Source organism: Penaeus japonicus, unplaced genomic scaffold (assembly GCF_977035675.1).
Source record: "Penaeus japonicus unplaced genomic scaffold, GWHDUDI00000001_assembly GWHDUDI00000001, whole genome shotgun sequence".
In the NCBI taxonomy this organism is placed as follows: domain Eukaryota; kingdom Metazoa; phylum Arthropoda; class Malacostraca; order Decapoda; family Penaeidae; genus Penaeus; species Penaeus japonicus.
The window spans coordinates 5569259-5584258 of record NW_028234403.1 but is presented as its reverse complement, the minus strand read 5'-3'; the positions used below and the strand labels follow the sequence as shown (position 1 = coordinate 5584258).

The window sequence follows — 15000 nt, the reverse complement described above, 5'->3', positions numbered from 1 at the left end:
CGTGAAAACGTTAATTAAATCTGAACTATAGGCACTATGCTTTAATGTATATATGCATATGTGTGTGTGTATTTGTATGTATATGTATATGAATGTGTATATATATATATGTGTGTGTGTGTGTGTTTAGATATATGTATAATATATATTATGTATATACATGCATATGGATATATGAACATATACAGTACATGATATCTATAAATACATATACATATATATATAATATATATATATATATATATATATATATATATATTATATATTATATATATGTATATATATATATTATATATATACTTTTATATATTATATATATATATATCTATATATATATATATATATTATAATATATGCATGTATATATACATATTCATTTATGTGTATAACACACACACACACACACACACACACACACACAATATATATATAATATATACATATATATATTGTATACATATATATACATATATATACACATATATATATATACATATATGTATATATACATATATGTATATATATACATATATATATATATATATAAAATATATATATATATATATATATGTGTGTGTGTGTGTCTAAATATGTATATGTATGTATATATATGTACATATATATATATATATATATATATATATATATATATGTATATATATGTATGTATGTATGCATGTATGCTTATAATATATATATCATGTATATACATACATAAATAAATAAATAAATATATATATATGTGTGTGTATGTATATGTATGTATATATACATATACATACAAACACACACTTTTATAGATGTTGACATCATCACGTCATCAGACTATGGATGTGCGTTGTTTCTGTCTATGCTCTCCGACCGAATCACTAAACTGGATCGATGCTTCTGGAATGTTCAGAAACCACTCTGTTCAATTTTTCAGACCCTCCCGGTAACAATGCGACCCAGCCATTTCAAAAGCATAACATGCCTCGTTCCGATTCGGACTCCGATGAACTTGAAACAACGAACGAACGAATCAATACAGGTTTCGTCCATGCGAATCATGAAAAGTAAAGTTGTTATTGACGAAGAATGGAAATTATCATGTAAAGAAGTGGTTGTTATTGAAGAAGAATTAAAATTATTATGTAAAAAAGTTAAGTTGTTACTAACGAAGAATGAAAATTATCATGTAAAAAAGTGAAGCTGTTACTGAGGAAGAATGGAAATTATCATGTAAAGAAGTTAAGTTATTACTAACGAACAATGAATATTATCATGTAAAAAAGTTAAGTTGTTACTGACGAAGAATGAAAATTATTATGTAAAAAAGTTATTATATCATTTGGTCTTCGATTTTCTCCGGTTCGCAGTTCGACTTATTATGGTCAATAGTTTGGCTTTCTTGTCTTTAGGAAATTACGAACATCAAAAGAACATACGTATATCATCAACACATCTAACACAGAAACACACTAACATTAGTAAAGGTGTTGCACAAATATACACATACATCTCACAAATCGTATATCAATAATCAATAACAAAACAACGAACACGAAAACCCAAGACTTCAAACAAACCCAAAGGAAAATACCGATATCAAAAGACAAATATCCCACCTAAAACCCACCACCTTTTCACACCCTTAAACAAAAGACCTCACTTAAAACCGCCTCCCTTTCCAATCCCTAAAAGCCTCCTCACCGTAAAAGAGCAACAAGAAGATGACGAGGATCATGAACACGGCTTGGCCAAGGATATTCCTCAACATGATCCCAGACACGAGGGCCGTTGTCCTTCCGTACGGCTGGCGGTGAAGGAGCGAGCGGGAGGGCGGTTCTGTGGCCAAGGCGAGGGAAGCAAGTGTGTCCATGATGAGGTTAACCCACAGCATCTGCACTGTCTGTTAAGGAGGGAGGAAAGAGGGAGAATGTGAGAGGGGACAAAAAAGGACGTGGGGAGATTGGGAGTAATAGGATAAAGGAACGAGAAGAATGTAGAGAGGGAGAGGAAGTAGGAAGTGAGAGAAAGGAGAAGTAGAGGGAAGAAGGGAGGAAATGCGAGATTGTGAGGTGGAAAGGAAAAATAGTAAAGAGAGAGAGAGAGGGAGGGAGGGAGAGAGGGACAACGAGAAAGGAAAAAAAACGAAAAAAGTAAGGAAGTGAGAACAAAAGCTAACTAAAAAGCCACGCATGTCAGAGGCAGACGTGGAAGCCAGAATAAAGTGGGACAGCAAGAGAGTCAGTCAAATCAACGGTAAGATTTGCCTGACGGGCGCGAAGTTTACCACACGCATAACAAATCCCTTTCTTTCTGACTATAAGTAACCGATAACAGGAACTTTCATCGGTCTGTGCCAAGGCTATAAATATGATCGAATTATCGACAGGGTGGTAAGAAGGAGAGGCGTTCTATGGTTACCTATAAATTTGCTCCAAAACTAGAGCAGCATTATACAGGATGTGGGAATGTAGAGACAGATAGACAGGTAGACAGAGAGAAAGAGGTGGATAGTTAGAAATAGAGATCGAGATCGGTATATAGACAGACAATCTGAGAGAGAGGGAGAGAAAGTGAAAAAATATGAAGGGATGGACATGGGGGAAGAGGGGAGCGAGGAGGGAAGTGAAGAAAGGAAAAAAATGAAATGAGAGAGAGAAAAAAAACTTAAAAGCATATCGGACTTAAATCCCCCCCCCCCCCAAAGAAATGATAATACAAGAAGTAATAGTAATAATAATAATAGTAATAATAATAATAATGATCATAATAATAATAATAACGATAACAATAATAAAGATGAACCAATAAAAAATAAAACATAAACCCCGCATTCTCTCCATCTAACCTTCAATGGCGTATCGCTAATGATACATATACTGACGAAGGCGATGGTGACAGCCACAACGTTAACAGTCAGCTGGAACTGAAGAAATTTGGCGATGGAATCATACACGTTCCGACCCCACATGACAGCCTTGACGATAGAGGTGAAATTGTCATCTGTCAGCACGATGTCACAGGCTTCTTTGGCTACGTCTGTGCCGGTGATGCCCTGAGGTGATGAGAGTTTGTTAATTAAAGAGATGGTTGGATGAAGATTGCGTTGTGGTGATGAGAGACAGAGGATGGGCGTGGTGATGATGTAGTGATGGTAGTTGATTGATGAGATGAGTGGAAAGGTATGTGATGACGAAAGAACGAAAGATGATTACTAAAAATAGACATAGAGAGAAAATGATAATGTATATTAGATACCTAATGATATATTAAAGCAGTATAAAACATCAGACATTGCATTCTAGACTCTATTAAAAAGATTCTCACCTATTACACTTATATTTCAATTATTTATATGTATATGCATATATATATATATATATATATATATATACATATGTGTGTGTGTACACATATATGTATATATATATATATGATATATATATATATATATATATATATATATATATATATATATATATATATACATACACTCATTGCATGCCAAAAACGGCCATAATTTGACGATATGAATAGTTAATAGACACGTGTGGGACACGTACAATCGTGGCTAGTTTATGGAAGTAAATATAACGACGAAAACATGATTCGATAAATGTAGATATAGTGAAAGAAAAAGAAAAGAAAAGAAAAAAGAAAGAAAGATAAGAAAATATATATATATAAAGAGAGGTAGACATATTGACTAAGATTGATAAATATATAAGAATAAAAGTGTAGGAAAGAGAGACAAAAATATGCGATACATACACACGCAAATAATGATAATGATGATGATAATAACATTGATAATAATAATGATAGCAATAACACTGATTATAATAGTAATAACAATAATAATGACAAGAGTAACAATGATGATTATGATTATGATAACGATACTAATTCAATAGAAAATAAACAAGTGAAAAAAATAGGAAGGTGAAAGGAAAGAAGAAAATGGGAAGAGAGGGGGGAAAGGAGGACGGGAAGAGGAGGAGGAGGAAAATGAGGAGAAGGAAAGGAGTAGGAAGGGGAAGAGAAGATAGTGTTGGTGGTGGTTGAGGAGGAGGAGCAGGAGAAGGAGGAGGGAGGTGGAAGAGGAGGAAAAGTAGCAACAGGATCAGGGACAGGAGGAAGATTATAAGGAGTGGGAAAGAGGACGAGGGTGAAGAGGAAAGAGAGAGAGAGAGGACAAGAAGAAGAAGCAAGAATCGCCGAACAGAAAAAAAGAGAGAAATAATATGAAAAAAATAAAAAAAAACAAATAACTAAAGAAGAAAATGAAACAAAAACAAAAAAAAGAACTAAAAGACAATCAGAACAGTACAAAAAATATATATAAAAAAAATTAAAATAAAAATAACTCCCGCCTACCATAGCAAAGCCGACGTCCGCCATCTTGAGTGCCGGCCCGTCGTTCGTGCCGTCTCCGGTCACCGCCACAACCTGTCGGGTGGGCGTGGCCTTGGAAGCAATCAGGCCCTTGACCAGGACGTACTTATCCTGCGGCGACGACCTGGCCAGCACCCGAAGTCGAGGCCATATTTGGTCGAACATGTCTTGGGATACCTGCGGGAGGAAGGGAGGGAGGGGTGGGGTGAGAAGGGGGTAAGGGGGGTGTGAGGTAGGGGGAAGGAGGGGGTCTCTTTGTCGTTGTTTGTGTTTCCGTTTTTTTTTTTTCTTTTTTTTTTTTTTTGTCTCGCTCTTTTTCCGATCGTTTATACTTTCCTTCATTTTTTTTTGTCATTCCTCTTTTTATTTTATTTATTTTACTCTCCTATCCTTTATTTCTATTTATAATCTGCTTTTCCTTATTTCAATCTCTTTTTTTATTGATAGTAATGATAAGGATGATGATCAATATTATAATCAGCAACGATAGTGTTATAATTGTTAATCAGTATCAGTATCATTAATCAGTATCATTATTATTATCATCACATCATCATTATCCTCAATATCAATATAGAATAAGAATAATTATTAAATCTAAACCAGTTCATCAATTACGTAAACATGACACTTTCAACATCATACGGAATATATATTATAAGAAAATGTAAAAAAAAAAAAAAAAAAAAATGGATAACTTGAAAAAGCAAGATATATAATTTACAAGTTATATACCTCCGCCTGAATTAATTATAAGCTCATTGACATAGTGCAGCTCATCTAACCGTAAAGATAACGTGACTAAGAAAATGAGATTGAAATTATTGCAGTCTTTAACATTTCGTTGTTAATTAGAATTACATAACCCTTTTGTTAATAATGAATATTAATTTGGTGTAATATTCTCGGTATCATTGGCAAATAGTATTATTACTGCAACGTTAATTGATTTCCGGTGATCTTGATGCAATTAGTGGCTAATGACACGAGAGTAATTACGCTAGATTAAAGGACGAATTAAAAGATCGATTAAGACTTTGTTAATGCTTGTTTGAAGTTGTATTAAACTCGCGTATCTAACAAGTTGGATCCTATATGGGTTAATGTGGTGAATTAAGAATGAAGTTTGCAGGATCGAAACATTCCTAAGATCATGCTATCTGAAAAGTACGTGCACGTGAACACATTTACGTAATGTATTTAAGCACTGTACCGGTAATATCGGAACAGTGCAACACACACACGTAAACAGACAGATACGTACAGACAAAGGCACACACGTTCATAAACAAGCAATCACACATTTAAAGATAAACAAACGCACGCGCCTTCACAAGATAGCACACAGACACTCTCTTACACTACGCCCACACTACCACACTATGCCCACACTACCACACTACGCCCACACTACCACACTACGCCCACACTACCACACTACACTCGCTATTACACACTACCACACTACACTCACTATTACACACTACCACACTACGCCCACACTATCACACTACGCGCACACTACCACACTACGCCCACACTCCCACACTACGCCCACACTACCACACTACGCCCACACTACCACAAACACGCAATAGGAAACTCCATTTTCTCCCTCCGTTCCTCAAGAACTTACAGTCCCTCACCTCTCCCTCACCCCCTCCTTCCCTCACCTACAAACCCTCATCATTCCCTCCTTCCCTCCTTCCATCCCCGCCCTCCCTACTTCCATCCCCGCCCTCCCTCTCCCTCCCTCCTCCCCTCACTCACAAAAGTTTACTTCTCACTCCTTCCTTTCCCTCCCTCCTCTTTTTTCTCTCCCTCCCCTCCCTTCCCTCCCTCTCTCTCCTCCCTCCCTCCCCTCCCTTCCCTCCCTCTTTCCCTCCCCTCCACCCACAAACCCTCACCATTCCCTCCTTCCATCCCCTCCCTCCCTCCCTACTTCCCTCCCTCCCTCCCTCCCTCCTTCCATTCTTCCATCCTCTCCCTCCCTCCTCCCTCTCCCTCCCTCCTTTCCTCATTCACAAAACTTCACCTCTCGCTCCTTCCTTTCCCTCCCTCCCCTTTTTCTCTCCCTCCCTCCCCTTTCTCCCCTCCCTCCCTCCCTCCCCTCTCTCCTCCCTCCCTTCCCTCTCTCCTCTCCCTCTTTCCCCTCCCTCCCTCCCTCCCTCCCTCCCCTCCCTCCCTCCCCTCTCTCTCCTCCCTCCCCTCTCTCCCCTCCCTCCCCTCTTTCCCCTCCCTCCCCTCTCTCCCCTCCCTCCCTCCCCTCCCTCCCCTCCACCCACAAAACCTCACCTCCCTCCCCTCCCTCCTCTCCCTCCCCTCCCACCCCTCTCTCCCCTCCCTCTCCCCTCCCACCCTTCCCTCCCTCCCTCCCCTCCACCCACAAAACCTCACCTCTCCTTTCTCGTCCCGAATCTTCTGGTTGAACTCTTTGCTATCTAAGACGAAGCCAGTGTCGTCCGCGGAAAGAATGCCACACTTGGTTGCAATTGAGCGAGCAGTGTTGATGTTGTCTCCCGTAACCATTCGGACGGTGATGCCCGCCCGTTGACAGAGGTGGATCGCTTCCGGTACCTGTTGGGTATGTATGGGTATGAGTAAGGGTGGGTAGGGGTGTTAGGGGTAGGGGGTGGGGATGTGTTAGTGTTTTTTGAGGGGATGGGTACAGGTGGGGGGGAGGGGAGGGGTATAAGTAAGTGATCAAAGGGGAAAAGGGAGTGAAGGTGTGTTATGGAAAGTTTATGAAACAAAAACACACAAAAAAAAGTCATATGGATATAAACAAATCAACTTTATATCACTCTTATCGATTTTGATTCTATTCCATTCACCATTAACATCAGAAACCAATGCCAATTAACATCAATTAATCCCACATATATATACCTTCTTTAGCACAGCCTTATACCGATACACATTACCCTTTCAAACACCAAATCCCATAATACACACTATACTCACTATACCACACTACGCCCACACTACGCCCACAATACCAATTTCCGACCACCTTTTGACCTCACCTCTGGCCGAACGGGGTCTTCCACGCCCAAAATAGCCAATAGGGTCAAATTGGTCACAGTTTCATCCATGTTCTCCCAGTCAGGTGGTGCGCTCCCGATCTCCACCTGGGGGGGGGGGGGTTGAGATGTTTTCAATGGTGAATGGTAGCAATAATTAGGATTGTTTTTTTATAAGTGGTAATGATATTAGTGATTGTAGTGGTGATAGTAATTATGATAATAGCAACGATATCGATAATAATATTGTTATTGTATTTATAGTTTACATTATAACTGTCATTATTATCATTATTTTCATTATTATCAGCAGTATTGTCACTAGTATTATCAGTATTATTGGCAGTAATACCTTTATTATTAGTATCATTAGTATTATCATAATCATTTTTATCATCATTATCAATATCCTCACTTTTGTTATTATTATTGTCATTCATATCATTATCATTTACATAATCAACATAATAATTATTTCCATTATCATCATCATTATTATGTTATTATTGTTATTGTAATCATTACCATTATCAATTTTGTTACTGTTATGTATCATATCACCATTATGATCACCATGTTCATTCCCCTTATCATTATTTCTTTACAATGATCACAATGATCACCATCACTATCATCCTCATTTTACTATCCTTATCACAACTCCTATCGCCGTACCTGACTGAGCTCGGCGTGATAGGGCACGAAATCCTTATACGCGAGTCCGATGGTCCTCAATCCCTCGGAAGCCAAGCGATCGATGACGTCAACTTCGATCTTCTTTTGGTCTTCGATAGACAGGGTTTCCACTTCGCCTTTTTCGTTTAGCACGTAAGCGCATCTGTTGGGAGTTTGTATTGGATTACGTGGTGAGCTTTTCTGTGTGTGGGAGGGGGGGAGGGGGTGGTATTGGTGTGTGGGTGGGGGTCTTGGTGTGTGGGTGGGTTTGGGTGGAGGGGTGGAGGGGTGTTTGGGTGGGTTGTGTGGGTGGAGGGATGAGAGTAAGAGAGAGAGATTGTGTACAAGTATATGTGCGTTTCAGTGGATGGTTGTAATTCGTTTAGGCGTCATTTCACCTATCAAGTCATTTAAATCGATATACACATATATATAAATACTATACTATTTATATATATACATCTACCAATCCACCATGGAAACTAAAAACAAGAACAACAACAAAACCAAACGAGACCCTCACTTCTTCACCACGATCTCCGACGCCCCCTTCGTGAAGAGCCTGAACCCCCCGACGCCGAGCGAAATCACCGTCGACATCGACTTCCTCGCCGAGTTGAACGTGTAGACCTTGACGAACTTCTCCTCCGGGTAGTGGTTGCGAATCGTCTGGTAGTTCTTGCCCAGTTCGCCCACGAAGCCCAGCAGGGCACACTCCGTCTTGTTGCCGATCTGCTTGGGTAGGTCGCCGGGCACCTCGGACGGGACGACCTTCGACGTGTAGTTTGTGTTGACGCTGATCCCGAGGACTAAGAGCTCGGCTAAGTTGGCGGGGAGGACCTCGTAGGTCGGCAGCGCTCTGGGTGAAGGGGAGATGGAGAAAATGAGATGTTGGTTGGTTTATTGTTGTTGTCGTTGTTTTGGCATCGTATTGGCGTGTTTTGCCTGATAGTAGACATGTGGATGGTTAAATAGGAGATACATATCATCAAACAAAATGTAAAGTAGGTAGAAAGACTGATGAATGAAAAGATACGCAGGAAGAGATTCAAACACACACATACGCGAACACAGATAGAAAAAATAAACAAAACTGACTGACCGTAGACAAACAGATAAAGACACACAGACAAGGAAAAAAACGGACAACCAGATAGACATTTCATCAACCAACATACACACATAGCCTTACTTATACGTCCGGCCGCCTATGTGGGCCGCCACGACAGTCATGCGGTTAGTGGTGAGGGTGCCGGTCTTATCGGAACAGATCGTGGTGGCGTTCCCCATGGTCTCGCAGGCGTCGAGGTGCCGCACCAGGTTGTTGTCTTTCATCATTTTCTGAAGGAGGAGCGCAAGGATGTTGGATTCGATTGTGTTTGGTTGGCTGGTTGAGTGGTTGGCTGGTTTAGTGGTTGGCTAGTTTAGTGGTTGGTTGACTGGTTTGTTCGTTTGATTGGTGTGTTTGGTTGATTGGCTCGTTAGGTTGCTTGATGTGTTTGGATGACTAGTGTGTTTGGATGAGAGTTTGGTGAAGGTACTGGGGAGGTTTAAGGTGGTGTCTGGGGCTTCTCTTTGATCATTTTCTGAAGGAGGGACGCGAAAGAAGTTAGATTCGATTGTGTTTGGTTGATTGCTGTGTTTGGTTGAGGTATTGAGAATGTTTAAGATAGTGTAAAGGTTTGTCGGAGGGAATAGATGTGAGTGGGCTTGGTCGATTGACGATTTGGAACGAAAGGGGAAGATTTTGTTCATTCTCTCTAGCGCATTCCCTGTCTCTTTCTCTTTTTTTCTCTACTTTTAGTTCCTTTTCTTTCAATCTCACTCTCCCCTTTCATCCCCCTTATACCATCCTCACTTTAGCCCCACCCTCCTTCCCTCCCATCCCCCTCCCTCATCCCTTTCTCTCCCACCCCTCACCTCTACCCCACCCCCAACCCACTCTCCCTCACTCACTCACCCTGGTGACGGCAAGCGGCAATTCTTTAGCCCCCCTCCCTTCCCACCCATCCACCCACCCATCCACCCACACATTCAACCCACCCTTATCCCCCCACACTCCCACCCACCCTACCCACCCCTACCCACCCCTACCCCCACCCCCCTCAAACCCACCCCCATCCCCCAACCCCCCTCAAACCCACCCTGACGGAGAAGGCGAGCGAGATGGTGACTGCGAGCGGCAATTCTTCACTCAACCCCCCTACCCCCAACCCCATCCCCCATCCCCCTACCCCCTACCCACCCTACCCACCCCTACCCCCACCCCCCCCAAACCCACCCCCATCCCCCAACCCCCCTCAAACCCACCCTGACGGAGAAGACGAGCGAGATGGTGACTGCGAGCGGCAATTCTTCACTCAACCCCCTACCCACCCCCTCAAACCCCCCACATTCCCACTCCCATCCCCCAACCCCCCTCAAACCCACCCCCATCCCCCAACCCCCCTCAAACCCACCCCCATCCCCCAACCCCCCTCAAACCCACCCTGACGGAGAAGGCGAGCGAGATGGTGACGGCGAGCGGCAATTCTTCACTCAACCCCCCTACCCCCAACCCCATCCCCCATCCCCCTACCCCCCACACTCCCACCCTACCCCCCCATCCCCCACCCCCCCCCCCCCCCCCCCCCATCCCCCAACCCCCCTCAAACCCACCCTGACGGAGAAGGCGAGCGAGATGGTGACGGCGAGCGGCAGGCCCTCCGGCACGGCCACCACCAGCACCGTGACGCCGATGATGAAGTGATGGACGAAGGTGTTGACGTGACGGATGCTGAAGGGGAGGCCGTCCATCACGTAGGTCTTGACGCTAAACTTCACCACCAAGATGATGATGGTCAGAATCGCGATGGCGGAGCCTGGGGGAGATGGGAAGGAGGGAGGGAGGGAGGGATTGAGGGAGGGAAGGAAGGAGGGAGGTTGAGGAGGTGGAGTGAAAAGAGTGGGGGGGAGGTGGAGGAGGGAGAAGAGAAAGAGGTTGAGGAGGTGGAGTGAAAAGAGTGGGGGGGGGGCGGGAGGGAGAAGAGGAAGAGGTGGAGGAAAAGGAGGGGAGGGGAGGATGAAAAGAGGGGAGGGAGGGAGGGATTGAGGGAGGGAAGGAGGGAGGGAGGGAGGGAGGGAGGTGGAGGTGGAGGGAAGGAGGGGGGAGGGAGGGAGGGAGAAGAGGAAAAGGAGGAGGATGAGGATGAGGGAGGGAGAAGAGGAAAGGTGGAGGAAAGGGATGGGAGGTGGAGGGAGGAAGGGAATAAAGGAAAGAAGAGGAGGACGAAGAAGAGCGGGGGTAGCAGGAGGAGGAAGGAGAGGGAAGGTGGAGGGAGGAAGGAGAGGAAGGGGAGGGAAGGTGAAGGGAGGAAGGAGAGGAAGGGGGATGGGGGGGAATAAGGGGAGGAAGAGGAAAAGAGGGAGGAGGAGGAAGAAGGGAGGGAGAGAAGAGGAGAATGGAGAAAGTGGGGGGAGGAGGAAGGGGACGAAATAGGAGGAGGAGAGAGAGAGAAGAGAGGGGGGGAAAGGAAAGAGGAGGTGTAAGAGGAGAAAGAGATGGATGAGAAGGATGGGGGGGAGGAGGAAGAAAGGGGAGAAGAATAAGACGTGGAGGAGGAGGAAGGAGAGTGGAAGAGAAGGAAAAGGAGCATGAGGAGAGGGAACAGGTGGAGAAGAAAGAGAAAGGGGAGGAGAAGGAGAAGTAGGAGAAGGAGAACGTGGAGAAGGAGGATGAAAAAAGAGAGGAAAAGAGTAAAAGAAAAGAAATCAGGAAAAAAAAAGACGAAAAGAAGAAGGAAGAGAACACAGAAGAAGAGAGGAAGAAGGAACAAGAAAAGAAGAAGAAGAAAAAGAGAGAAAAAAAATCAAATTAACACATAAGAAAAAAAAAACAATATCTTATCAGCAGATAATTATATCCAATCAAATCCCCGAATCTAAAGCAGCGACGCTACTAATCCACTCTTCCTAAAAGCAATATATCACTAACTGACGACGTAACTGCAAATCAGAATTGATTCCGGCACTGGTATATGCCAAGGTTAGGGTCCTTAAAGACATCATAATGATAATGAGAGAAGCAATGATGATGATTGTACACGGGGAAGCAACTTCAAGTTCCTTGTTTACATCACTTTGTTGTCATGGCAACCAGCGCAGAGTCTAGTCTACACAGCATAACCAATGCAAAATCACATTCATTATAGGTCGTTGAAACGTAATATGTTAATGCTGACATTGTGATTATTATCTCCCTAGCTTGTGACATTACTCTGTTCATTATGCATCATAATGGTTAGGGACATATGATAAATGCATATATCTATGCGATGAATTATTTCCGTGTATTTAATGGTATTGATGTGTGGGTACTTGTGGATACTTACCCGCATAGCCAATCTGAATGGCTAATCTGGACAGCTTCTGTTGCAGGACAGATTTTTCTGTTTTTTCCTCCTGTTTCTTCTCCTTGTCTTTACCTTTCGTTCCGTCCTTACCCTTATCTGTAATTATGTGAAAAAAAATAAAACGTTCAGCATAATAACCGTGATTAAATAAAACGCCGCAATATTGTTGATTCGTACTTCACATTGCAATAATTCATACCGAATGAAATTAAAATCTATATACACAAACATACGGAAACACACACATACACATACATACAAATGTACAGACACACACGCGAGCACAGACACACAAGCAGAGACTCAGAACCTCAAACAAACAAAAAAAACATAAAAATATGAAATATAAAATAAATGTAAAAATTAAATAAATATAAAATAAAAAAATAAATAAAAAAAAAACAAGCACACCTACACCCACAGACACACATACATCCCAGCAATGCCATTGGCACTCCGACTCACCCGTGGCACCAAGTAGTGTCATGATGATGCCAGCCTGAGAATTGACCCCCACTGCTGTCACGACCATTCTGCCACTACCCTCCATGACAGTCGTACCTGAGAGAAAATTTAATACGTAAACAAAAATGGATAGGATGGATAGCGAGATGACACATACAAGGTCATGGCTGTAGAGGGGGTCATGACCTGGAATGGATTAGAAGGGTTGCTGGGATGGTTGGATACAACTGATTCGTGAAAATGAATACTGATGAAAAATAAAAGATGGAGAGGGAATCTCAAATAAGTTAATCGAGAGATTATCAAAACAAGGCCGTGATTGTGAACGTTCGTTTCTGGGATCGACTTTGGTGATGTGAGATTAATAAGTTAAAACTGATAATGAATAAAAAGTGATCAAATAGTTGTAAAAAAAATATATCCATATAAATGATAATCTATATTGATAATGATTATCTTTAAGGTTATGTCGGAGATGGTTGATTAAGATAGACTGAAGTGAAATTGATATCGATATCTAGAACAAACAACAAGCAAAGTAATTGAAAAAAATGGGCATTTAAGATAGACTGCTCTGGTGCCGGTCCCAAGCCCGGATGAATGGGGTGAGTTGACGGTTGGAAGGACATCTCAGCCGTTACAAAAATACTAGAAAAATAACGATGCGGATTAGTGATAGAAATACAAATAATTTTAATAATGAACGGTTATGAAATAAATGTTCAGCGACATAACAGAATCACTGACCTGAGAAGAGCATAGGGTCAGTGACTGGTGTCTTTGTGACGTGATCACTTTCTCCAGTCAAGGAGGACTCGTCCACCTTCAGGTCAGACCCTTGGATAAGCAAGCCGTCGGCGGGTAACATGTCTCCGTACTTGATCTGTGGTAGTGCAAGAGTTAGTCTGTTTTTTTTAATCATATTTCATTCATTATATTATCTATTATTTGTGTGCCATGAATCGCCACATGTTTTATCTTCCTACAATCAATGGCTACGCTCTTTCACTCATGACAGGCACCTACCAAGCTCTTCTTCTTATGATGGTCACTCTCCTATATTACAATCAACAGCAATATGTACCCTACGTCTTTCCAGTCATGCGCACCCCACATGACAGTCAAGTGCCCCTACATTCTCCCCCACAACAATTACCAATCATGGCTGTCCCACATGACAAGTGAGTGCCCCACGTCCTCCTCATGACAGTCACTAATCATCCGTGCCTAACGTCCTCCTCATGATAATCCCCAATCATACATGCCCCATATACTGGTTAGATACCCCCACGTACACCCGCATGACAGCAGTCAGCAATCATGAGTGCCCCATGTCACCTCTTAATTAAGACACGTACCTGACAGACGTCCCCGACTACGATATCGGACACAGGAATCTGCACGACGCTCCGTGCCCTCACCACCGAGAACAGATTCGAGTTTTCAATCTTCTTCTGCAAGCCCCGGAACTGCCGCTCTTTGCTGCAACGTCAAATACCAATTATGGACATTGCTTTGCCAGATGCGTTGTCCGGTTGCAGTAATAGAGGACCTTGCTTAAGGGACTCGAAGGTTTTGCAATGTGACAGTAGTATGTTTACTTAAGAAGGGATCATGTTCGTTATGAGAGATTTGTGGTAATGGATTCGCTGACTTATTGTTTCGACATCTGCACTGCCGATCCTTCCGTAATAAGATTTACGTTTTAGCTTTAGAGTACCCTAGCATAATAGAAGTTAGGATAAAAGACTCGTATAGAACTTTTTCATCACAAGCATTTTTTTTTTTCAACACACAAGCAAACAAATAGCAACACACACACACACACACATACACACACACAAACACACACACACACACACACACACACACACACACACACACACACACACACACACACACACATGCCAAATATACATACAATCTGTATATTTCAGCATATAAAATCGCCCCTATGCCCCATACCCTCCTCCCCCCAAAAATAAGTATTCTTCCACATGAGGACTTACCTGTAGTCATTGAAGGCGGTTACGAAGACGACCACGATGACTGCCGCCAGGATA

General features: G+C 42.4%; 1 protein-coding gene across 2 annotated transcripts in view; it reads right to left on the bottom strand.

Annotated features, from left to right (window-relative positions):
- LOC122261198 (plasma membrane calcium-transporting ATPase 3) overlaps window positions 1-15000 on the bottom strand; it is a 70814-nt gene that overhangs the window by 13078 nt on the left and 42736 nt on the right. For both annotated transcript variants that reach the window (XM_043028739.2, XM_043028741.2), the window contains exons 4-17: window positions 14947-15000; window positions 14296-14419; window positions 13685-13820; window positions 12938-13033; window positions 12452-12568; window positions 10740-10942; window positions 9274-9422; window positions 8605-8940; window positions 8082-8244; window positions 7410-7514; window positions 6781-6960; window positions 4366-4560; window positions 2837-3043; window positions 1693-1891 (exon numbers count right to left, since the gene is read on the bottom strand). The exon at window positions 14947-15000 is cut by the window's right edge and continues 43 nt beyond it. In XM_043028739.2, the coding sequence (XP_042884673.2) occupies window positions 1693-1891; window positions 2837-3043; window positions 4366-4560; window positions 6781-6960; window positions 7410-7514; window positions 8082-8244; window positions 8605-8940; window positions 9274-9422; window positions 10740-10942; window positions 12452-12568; window positions 12938-13033; window positions 13685-13820; window positions 14296-14419; window positions 14947-15000 (2264 nt within the window). The remainder of the gene's footprint in view (window positions 1-1692; window positions 1892-2836; window positions 3044-4365; window positions 4561-6780; window positions 6961-7409; window positions 7515-8081; window positions 8245-8604; window positions 8941-9273; window positions 9423-10739; window positions 10943-12451; window positions 12569-12937; window positions 13034-13684; window positions 13821-14295; window positions 14420-14946) is intronic.